The sequence below is a fragment of the Oryza glaberrima genome, chromosome 2 (genome assembly GCF_000147395.1).
Source record: "Oryza glaberrima chromosome 2, OglaRS2, whole genome shotgun sequence".
NCBI classification, from domain to species: Eukaryota; Viridiplantae; Streptophyta; class Magnoliopsida; order Poales; family Poaceae; genus Oryza; species Oryza glaberrima.
The window spans coordinates 20906325-20917046 of NC_068327.1; the positions used below are offsets into that span (position 1 = coordinate 20906325).

The 10722-nt window shown below is 38.2% G+C and overlaps 1 protein-coding gene across 1 annotated transcript; it reads right to left on the bottom strand.

Annotated features, from left to right (window-relative positions):
• Window positions 1-2473: 2473 nt before the first annotated feature.
• LOC127764333 (two-component response regulator ORR2) lies at window positions 2474-4917 on the bottom strand. Its single transcript, XM_052289201.1, has 6 exons — window positions 4636-4917; window positions 4438-4544; window positions 3981-4058; window positions 3802-3872; window positions 3342-3564; window positions 2474-3109 (listed from the first exon to the last, which is right to left on the bottom strand). Exons 1-6 carry the CDS (start codon window positions 4766-4768, stop codon window positions 2963-2965), a joined length of 759 nt encoding a protein of 252 aa, XP_052145161.1. The 5' UTR covers window positions 4769-4917; the 3' UTR covers window positions 2474-2962.
• Window positions 4918-10722: the final 5805 nt, after the last annotated feature.

Sequence of the window (10722 nt, forward strand, 5' to 3'; positions counted from 1 at the left end):
ATTATCTGAATACCGGATATACTTGGCATCCCATGCAATTGCACTGGCTTCCATTGTGTATGCATCAGCAACAGCAGCAGGGCTCTCTGTATCATTCTCATTGACTCCACCTCTTGTGTGTCACACATGGTGCTTGGCATCTTTTTTTGCAGGTTAGAAATCACTGCAAGGTACACTGGCTAGGTCTCTGTACATTTGTATTGTGGTGGTCACTCTGGTATCAACCTCCAATTACAGTTGTGTTGTTTTTTTTGGCTCCTGTCGTAAAAACATGATAGAATGGGTGCGCAGTCTGATCATATAATGTTTAGTAAAGATATCACGCAAATTATATAAACATGCCACGAGTAAATTATGATAAAATAATTTCATTGATACCAATCTACTCTCAATTTCTAAATACGGGATTTCTAGGTTATCAAACAAATTAAACTAGTTATAGTTATAGGCTCGTGCGTTGAAACAATTTTTTTTTATTTAGTTCAGTGGAAGGATTTGGATAGGGTGGGTATTTGTTTTTTTTTAGTAAATTGCATTCACGGTGTATCAACTTGGTAGGTGAGTGTAATTTAGTGTAAGAACTTGAGAAATAAGCATACTAGTGTAACAATGGTAAGTGGGTGCAATTTAATGTAAGAATTTTATAAGTGAGTGTACGAGTGTAACAACTTGTAAGTTGGTACAATTTTGGTACAATAAGTTAAGAAAGTGATAAATAACTTAATTATTTCGAGAATTTTAGTCATACATATTAATATTTTATTTTAACAATATACTAGCGTGGCTGTGGATTTGTATAAGTATATTTAAATTTTTATTCTAATAACTAAAAGTTAATTAAGTTTACTTTGTAGAAAAAATATTATATTTCGATTGAGATTTGAGAAGTTGAAGATAAAAAATCTATACCGGTGGGCAAATTGGATGCACAATGTAATTCTTAAAGATTAAACTAAATATTTTAAAGTAATATATATAGGATTGCTATGTGATGACATATTAACATCCTGAAAAAAACTTACCTAGCACTTATTAAACCAAAACAACACATGTTTAACCAAGTTATTGCACCAAAATACTAAATTACCAAGTTCTCATATTGGAATGCACTCACTTGTCAAGTTATTGTACTTGGAACTTCAATTCTTAAATTCTTATACTATATTACACCCACCTACTAAATTGTTGTACTGTGGATGTAATTTACTCTTGCTTCTTTATACCTTTTATTTTAGAAATCAGTTTTTCAAGGTGGATGGTTTTTACGGGAGGAAAGAGATTTTAAGAGGAAGTGGGGGAGGGGGAGGAGGGCGACTCCCTCTTTTAGGTGTGGTAGAGATATTAAAGATAAAGGAAAAATCCCTTTCAATCATCTAATTGGTTATATTTTAAATTGGTTTCAAAATTAGTATCCCAGAAATACTTATATTGTATACAAAATTTGAATTTTAGAAATGCATATATTTAGGAACAAAGGAAGTGTTCCTTTTTTTTAGAGGAAAACACCTTAATATATTTCCTCATACAGAAGATGATCAATTCATCGTGTTGCTTTAGGTGAACTATTTTTCTAATGAATCGACACTTAGAGTGTATCAATTTCATTGAATAAAGCATGAGTAAATCGAGATGTCCAGGCATGGAAGAACTGTAACATGGAAAGAATTGAAGTATCAACTCTAACAGTCTTTAGGGCTGTGTTCGGGACCTCCTTCTGGCACGTAAAACGAAGCTCATATTATTACATGATTAATTAAGTATTAACTAATTTTGTTTGAAAAATAAATTAATATGATTTTTTAAAACAACTTTCATATAGAAAGTTTTTACATAAATCACACCGTTTAGCAGTTTGAAAAGTGTGCGCGTGGAAAACAAGGGAGTTGGGTTGAGAAAATGGGAAAAAGAACACAGCCCGGTCGTGTTAAGGTCAAGGTTATAGCCTCTTCCTTGATTTTCGATAAGGGGTTGCTGCTGAGAGCTCTCTACGACGAAACGCTCTATGTTCCTATCCTTCCATATTTCCTATGCAGTTAGGAGGATGAGAGTGCAAATATCATCTCTCCTTTTTTTTTCATTCTTTTTCAGGCCCGAGCCGGTGGCCATTCTGGGTGAACTATATTTATCGAACCATTTCATATTGTTCTAAAAAATGCTTCACAGTAAACTACACAGCAACTGATGGGCAAAAACAACTTGCAATCAAAGATGATCACCATACACTGTTCTCCTTTCTCCCTTAACATTTAACAAGATTACGATATATAATACGGGAGATCCGGTCAACTCATTCAGCGTGAGGTGCAGAGCAGGTGGACGTCTACGTCCACCCACCCAGAGAGAAAGAGAGCGAAAAAAAAGAAGAAAAAAAAACACATCTTGGGAGAGAGAGAGAGAGAGAGAGAAGCAGAAGCTTCTCCGGACAGTTGCATCAGCGTATCAAATCGAGATCAGGATTAAAAACGACACCAGATGCCCACTCAAATCATGCGTTCCCCTTTATACAAATGAGCAAATTGTGGTGCTACTGTACTGCTACTCTTTTCTCTCTCAGCAAAATAATCTAAGTAGCAGTAGTAGTATAGTACCACTTAAAAACCTCTGAAAATAATTAATAACCTGGTTAGAATCCTCTTGAGAATTTAAGAACAAATAAGTAACAAATCTACCCCTAGAAAGATCACATCTTAGCTGCTGCTGCATGCATGGCTGTTGAAAATTATATTATAGCTGAATTAATTAAGAACCCCCATGCTTAGCTGGGATGGAGATCATCATGCATCCAATTAGTCCACCTTAGCTGCACTCTTGCTTGATGAAGAGGTTTCAGTTTCGGATAAATCCACGCTATGCCACTGAGTCTTCATCCATCTCTCTTTTTTTTTTCAATTTTTTTTCATCGATAATGGGAAATTAATCAATCCGTCCTTCTGGATCGTCGATTTGATTTAATTTCTTGAATTCATGCGCACCACAGGGAGAGGAGGCTGCTGCCATTGGACCATCTGTGCAGGAGCTGGCTGAGGCACAGCACGGCGTAGGCGAGCAGGATGAGCTTGAAGATGAGCTGGAAGTAGTGCGACACCTCGAAGCTGGATGCATTCATCACCTGCAAAAACCAAAAAACAAGAAAACAAAAACCCACAAATTAACCGATGATCACCGCAGCATATATAATTAGAGCAATTTTACGTTCCTTGAGGAGGTATCATGAGGTACCACTTTTTTTTATTATAAATTTGGTACCTCTTGGTACCTAGATAGTATGAGGTATATCGTCGTCTGACATGTTTGATCAAAAGGTTAATTTGATATGCATTTGAGAAGAAAAGGGATCATGCCATGGCTAGTCCTGCCAGGTGCGGCGATCTCTGCTGCTGCTGCTGCTGCTCCGGTGTGGCTGCCGCCGCCGCCGCCGCCTTCTTGGCCGTGTTGCAGCACCGGTCATCGTCTCCGGCGACGGCGGACTTCGGCCTGGTGGCGCCGGAGCATTTCCGGAGGCGCTGGACATCGTTCATCTTGAGAGGCTTAAGGATGAAATCCTCGGCACCGGCTGTCAAGCATCTGCTTTAACCAAAAGAGGACATACATGTTAGTGTTAGTGGTGATGCACACACACACAAATCCGACTTTTGAATCTGAAAAGCTGTGCAAATTTTGGCTTTCGGAGAGAAGCCACAGTTGCAAAAGCAGCTTTCATCAATATACAAAAACAAAAACAGTATCTTCAGCTTTCCAAACGAGTTGATTGATGATGGTTTTGCAAAGAAGAGGAGAAAGAATGGGTGCCAAGAACTTCACCTGCTGATCCTCTGGGGCTCATTCTCCGACGACATGACCACCACCGGGATCGGATTCGGCGACCCCAACGCCTGAGTAGATTCAGAAATTCAGATGCTCAAATTTACATTTGAACTGACAAAAACAGAAACAGAAAAGAGAATCTTTGAAGAAGTTTCACATGCTCTTCATCGCTCAACCTTGATGGCTTTGAGAAGATCGTATCCTGTCATCTCCGGCATGCAGTAGTCGGTCAGCACGATGTCGATCGCTTGATCCTGCAAAGATTTGTCCATTCTCATTTTCATCTCTCTAGTTTCAGACTAAATCGAAAAGGGTAAAAAAGAAATGACAAAAGATTCATCTCCAATTTGATGTGGCACTACGTAGGCATTTTGCACTGTACGGCAACATGAGTTTCATCAAAGAACTCATCAGACATTCAAACTACCGCACTGTTGCTCTGCTAGTGATGATTAGTGAAGGGATTAAATTTCTCTCCGAGGAACAGAGAAAGAACAGAGCGAGTTAGACTTTGTGTCAGAGGAGGGGGTGAGAGAGACCGAGTTCGTTCAGAATTGATGAACACTCCTATATCAGGTGATGAAAAATCAAATGGCTCATCTGCAATGCAGTGTATGGTGATGGGTGACGTACGTTGGCCGCCGCCGCCGCCGCCGGAGAGGATGGGGTGAGGTGGTCCCGGTCCCCCCGCCGCCGGCCGAGCAGCTCCATCGCCTTCTTGCCGCTGTCCACGGAGGTGACTGGAGGATCGAGGAAAAGCCAGCAAACGATCATGCGTCGGCGGCGAGGCGAGCAAAGGAGCAAAGAACCAAAAGAGACGGTAGCGCTCACCGTGGAACGGAGCCGCCTCGCCGGCGGAGGCGGCGCCGCCGCCGCCGCAGTGCGCCCGGAGCAGCAGCTCCACGACCCGCCTGTCCACCGGCGAGTCGTCCACCACCAGCACCCTCACCGCCTCCGCCCCCATCCTCTCAGGTCTCACCCACACACACGCAGCAGCAGAAGAAGCAGCAGCAATGGCCCGCGCGCCCTCGCCGCGGTCCTCGCCGTGGGAGTATTTGAAAGAGGAGGAATCGCGACGCCCTCGCCTCGCCGCCCGCGCGCGACGCGACGACGAGAGAAGAAGAAGAGAAAGAGAAGAGGAGGGAGACGAGGGGTGGGTGGGGCCCGCGCGCGTGCGGTGGGACCCGCGGGTGTGTGGTGGGGCCGGGGAAATGCTTTCCTCTGGATTTGGTTGTCGGGGTTGGGAATCCTCCTCCCCTCTACCCTCTCCGACTACTGTACTTTCCATATTGAAGAGTATTTTTTATCCGGTCTCTATATCCAACCAGATATATGTATTTTTTAAAAAAAAATTATAAACTTAGCTTATCAATTAGGAAACTTAGCTCTCAAATAACCCAACTTAAAATTATCTCTTATGAAGATTTTAACTCAAGACCTTGAGATGCTACTTAGGTCACTGCAACCATCATGCTACGTGCCATTTCATAATATACTTCATGCGTTACATAATACTTATCATTTTAATATATAATAAAAATTATCTAAAACTCATAATTATTTTAAATTACTACTTATCACATTAACTATTTTTATTTTAAATTTTTATTCATTCTACCCTCCACCACCATCACACGCCCAATTATATATTATTTAATAAAGAATATTGTAGTGATTTCTTTTAACCTTAGTATAGGCTAAACAATCCAGAACTAATTATTATGGGACCGAGGAAGTTCATGCTACTAGCTCAATTGCTTTATTTTTCTTTTCTGCTTTATTTTTTTTTCTTTTTTAAAAATAAGTTGTGATTTATTTGCTGTTCTGGCGGCAGAAAAGAAAAGGGAGGGAAATTCAAGATACGCATCATCATCATGATGATCATTTCATGCAATCGGTGCTGACATATCTGCTGGCAGCCATTGGGTCGTGAGGTAGTACACACGGATAATGATGATGATGATGATGGTTATTGTATTGGCATCGACGTGGTTACGAAAGATTGCTCTTGGATACTACTACTGTTAATTAATTTCCATTAATTACTTATAAAACTAGATAGGCTTTTCTTTTATAACACGGGATTTTAAAAATACGCGAATAGAAAAAAAATATAGAATTCAACTGTGCGATGGATTGATGAAGCCTAAGGCGTCACATCAAAATACATAGAGATTCCTACGAGGTTGGATAGAAATTCTTCAAAATTATTATGGACTAACAAAATTGCATGTTAACATGCTAAGATAATTTTCACGATTGATAAAAACTCTACCAATTCAGACAACAATCCGTAACAAGACAAATAAAATAATAGCAAAACAAAGTCCGATATTATATAGTATTGAACCGTAACAAGACAAATAAAATAATAGCAAAACAAAGTCTGATATTATATAGTATTGAACCCGGTTTGCGCTCGCTTCATGTGTCATCACACGAAGAATCTCTTATGTACACCTTCACGTCGCCTCACAAATCGACCAGGTGGCTATTCCATAAGTTGGCGCGTGTCTATTATTCTATTATACGTCACCGATAAAATATTGAATTTTTGATTATTCAGTTAGTGAAAGTTTTTTACCTGTAGGTGGAAAAAATTTACAAAGTAACAAACTTACAGCATATACACCTTAATAATAATTTCAAATGGAAAATATTATGTACACCTTCAAATGGGAAATATTATAAGGAGAGAAGTTTAGAAGAGAAAAAATGAGGATAAAAGAGAAAAGGAGGAGAAAAGAAAGGATATTGGAAGGAGAGGGAGAGGACAATATGATTGGGAGAAAACAAAAAGGAAAAAAAGAAAAAAAAAGAGAAAAAAGACATCAATCGGGAAGGGGCGCCAGCGCCAAGTGGAAGCGTGTGGAACGGGGTGACAGGATGGTGTGGGTCGGTTGGGTTGGGTTGGGTTGGGTAGGGAAGGGAAGGGAAGGTGGTGTATTAGTTATTTTGGAATTTGGAGTCACGTTGAATTGGATACGGGTGACATAGAACCAACTCAAATACGGATGACGTACCAAAATTTTGACGAAAACATATTCAATTTTATAATAGTTGAGATAGAGATTGGGACAATCTATACTAATTTTATATGATTTTATGGGGTCATCCCTTTGTTCCAAAGGAACAAATACGAAAAAGTTCCCATATGATTGAAATTCTTTAAAAATATCCAAATAAGGAATATAATCATATTATTATGAAAGTGATATTCGGCACAAATATACTCAGTCTTTGCATGTACTATCTAATCTGAATATTAAAGAGAATTTGGCACAAATATAGCTTTTTTAATAACCTTAATAAAACATTTCCCTATCTTTTTTTAACCTTTTGCCCGTGCCGGGCAAACCTTGCCAAGGCACTATATTGTCCTAGCACAGCAGGTTGAAATTTTTTGTGTTCTTATAATGCCTTCAAAATCTCTATAGAAACTCTATGAGTATGAGCACAACTTCGTGATGGTATTGGCTCATGGTGATGACAACCGTTATGAAACTCATGATAGGCAAGTTTTCTCTGGCAATGAATGATGCATGCCACTTATAGATAGTATTTTTGGGTTGAGATTTAATGGTGACAATTAGACTAAGCAATAATGTTGGGGAAGAAAAAAAAAGAGGTCATGAATATAATTATAAGATCTTGTACTCAAGTTTCAAAATTGTGATTACGAGAATATTAGCATGTCTGGATATCATTCGTGCAATCGTGCACTTACTCTACAATACTCGATTAGAGGTCAACTGGCATATTCAGAGACAAAAGAATGGAGCATGTGCTTGGGTCTAAGGAAGTCTTCTTCTATCTGCCTATAATAAAATTTTAAATTTGGACTCTACATTAACACTTAATACGTAGTGGACCATAAAGCACCGATGATGCATATGATATTGTACAGTCATGGGTGCATGACTTCACCCGTCAAGATTTAAATCCTAGTGCCCGTAAATATTACATCTATGCGTATTTAATAGGATTTTAGTAAGGCTAGGAATTTACCCGCCTATATATTTTTACCTATATCTGCTTCTTTGAGTTGTGTTAGGGGCGTATGCACGTGTATGTGAATGATGTGTGTATGCAGTGTTGCACGCGCATATGTGTCTTCTGTGTAATTGTAAAAAAATAATAATAATCCTGGTATGGATATGAATACGAGTATTTTCTTCGTATATGAATATGGTATTGGAGTTTTTGACGGATACAGGTAATAAAACAGATATCCTATGAACATTATTATTCGGATATCCGTTGAAGGTATGAAACATATTCCATTTCTTCCTAACTCTAAACCTTCAATCTAATCTTTAGATTTTAATAGTAGCCTATATCTAGCTCACAACACTGGCTCATACTATTAATATTATTTAAACTTTTAAATATTTTTACAAATAATATTATATGTTAAAATATCACTTAAACATGCATTTATACCGGTAACGTTGTACGTATTGATCTTGATTGGCATTGTTTAGTCCACAATGAAACTTTTTACATAGAACGAGCTAATTATGTATGATGGTATTTGTCTCTATTATAAATTTATGTGGTTTTCATGTTTAGAGAAATATTTATTTTCGTATCATTTTCGATCATTATTTGTATTCGATATAATTCGTAATTTTTTCGTATCTGAGCTAGTCATATTCGTTTACGTATTAACTTAAAAGATATGAAAACTGATATGATAGGAGCATTATATATCCGTATCCTCTCAGTTTTCATCAATGAACATGTAAGTTTTGGCACATGTGGCAATGACTTGCTTGGCCTTGAAAAAGCAGGGGGTACAACACCGGGGGTGCATGGAGCGGATTGGATCACCGTGGCGTGTGCGATCCGACGGTCGTGATCCATCGCCGTCGCGAGATTCCCTCCCCTATTTTTGTGTGGGGGCGAGATCTCCCGTGGGCCCCACGTGTCGGCCCCACGGCTCACCTCCTTGCTGCTGCAAATGGAATGTGACGCTTACCTTTGGTGGGACCCCGGTGCATATACTGCTCCGTGCACCAGAAACAGATGTATCTGGAAATTCCCCCATTGACAGAAAAAAAAGACCTTAAAATTGCCACCTTTGTTTTCATGTAGTACTACTATACTTAGTGCATGATATTTTGTATCAGTCAGGTCCATATAATTAAAAATAGGGTAGGAGTTCATAAGTTAACAGGTTAGACACGTATAATTACGGAGGGACGGTGGTTACTTTTCATAGAGGATGGAAGGAGAGTGACTGCTTTTAGCTTTTAAGATAGTGCAAATGTTGTTTTTTTTCCCTTGATGTATAATATTATGGTAAAGAAAATGCTGAAAAGATTAGTATTTTTATTTTGTGAGGAAAAAAGTCATATTATTTTGCAAGAAAAAAAAGGGGGAATTTAGTTTCTTCGGATCAATTATTATACCGTTCAGAGCCGCAGAAGATTTATACATACCATGCAAAGTAGATGAGCGACTTAAGAACGCCTCCTGACATATGTCGTCGTCAATAGTGCACCTTGTGTACGAATCACTATGCATACGTACGGCACCCCTTTCAGATTCGTTTTTCAGGATTTATTCTACTCCATTTATACTTGAGCTAATGAGAGCTCTTCATTAAGGTGACAGTCGAGTGCACAGGACCAAAAACATCGACATTTTATGATTTGCCACTCAATTTGTAGAATTTAAATGTTTTCTTGGTCGCCTCTTTTTCTTTCTTCATTCGGTTACTGTCTTTTCCACAATTAATTATATACATGCTTATCAATAACAGTTAAGGCCTCCCTTGGATTGGAGGGTTTTTTTTAAAGGGAAAACGGATAGTTCTAATTCCAAAGAAATTGAGTACATACATTTGGAATATAATAAAATACCAAAGGAAAAGTAGAGAGAGGAAAATACACAATTGACTTCATAGGAAAAGTACATGAGAAAAATAGATCATCCAGGGCTCCTTTAAAACGCATGATTGTAAAAACACATGAATATAGAGGATGAAATATTAAAATGCCATGGTCTATTGATTCCTTAAGGTTCGTAAAACATAGAAATGATTGTAATATGTTGTTTGGATGGTTCCAAGGAAAGAGTAAGGAAATTTGGGCCAAGTTCTCCGTGTGATTGGACCTCTGGTTAGAAATCCTCTAAAATTCTTGTGAAATAAATAAATCCATTGCAAAAATTAGGAGAGTAATTTCTTTGTTCCAAATGGGCATAAAGTTATTTTTTCACAGGATTGAAATAATTCAAAATCCCTACAAAAATCCTCTGTTCCATAAGAGTCCTTGGACTTCTTTTTTCTCTTCCCATCGCATAAGACCGAGGTAAATTTCATATAGCACAAGGTTATCAATCTGCCATTTTGTGACCAATTGCCAAGGCTAAGGGGTGGAAAATTTGCTCAAGAAATAAGAGTATCGTTCTCCTTCTAGAATTCCCATTTTCTTTTTATTCCTATGTTAATCTAGCAAAATTAATGTATTTTATGATTCAATTCTCTCATATTCCTGTATGTTTGTTTTTCTATTCCCACAATCCTACGTTTTCTCTACATTCCGTTTCAAAGCAGCCATAAGTCCTAAATTAAGGGCCTTTTTGGTTCACAGAATTTCCTAATCACCAAGAATAGGAAAAACTAAAAATGAGATAGGAATGTACGTGCAAAACAAATGATTGGAACACATGAATTTTTCCTTCAATGAGCTGAATAAAAGATGATGGATTGGATGTTTCATTCCTATGGAATCGGTATATTTTGGAGGATTAACATAGTGTTCCTATGAGAAATTTTCCTTTGAATTCTACGAACCGAATACATAAATAGTGTTTATTCCAAAGAAATTGAGATATCCTTAGGGTATCCTTTGAACCGAACAATGCCTAATCCTTGACCGTGGTGGCAAGCGTCATGCGTTCTTATGTGAT

Excerpts from the sequence above, each read along its gene's own strand:
- LOC127764333 (XM_052289201.1), bottom strand. The coding sequence starts at position 4,768 with ATGGGGGCGGAGGCGGTGAGGGTGCTGGTGGTGGACGACTCGCCGGTG. Across the intron at positions 4,059-4,437 it reads CGGCGGCGGCGGCGGCCAAC|GATCAAGCGATCGACATCGT; the intron begins GTACGTCACCCA and ends AAATCTTTGCAG. Across the intron at positions 3,565-3,801 it reads GAGCCCCAGAGGATCAGCAG|ATGCTTGACAGCCGGTGCCG; the intron begins GTGAAGTTCTTG and ends TGGTTAAAGCAG.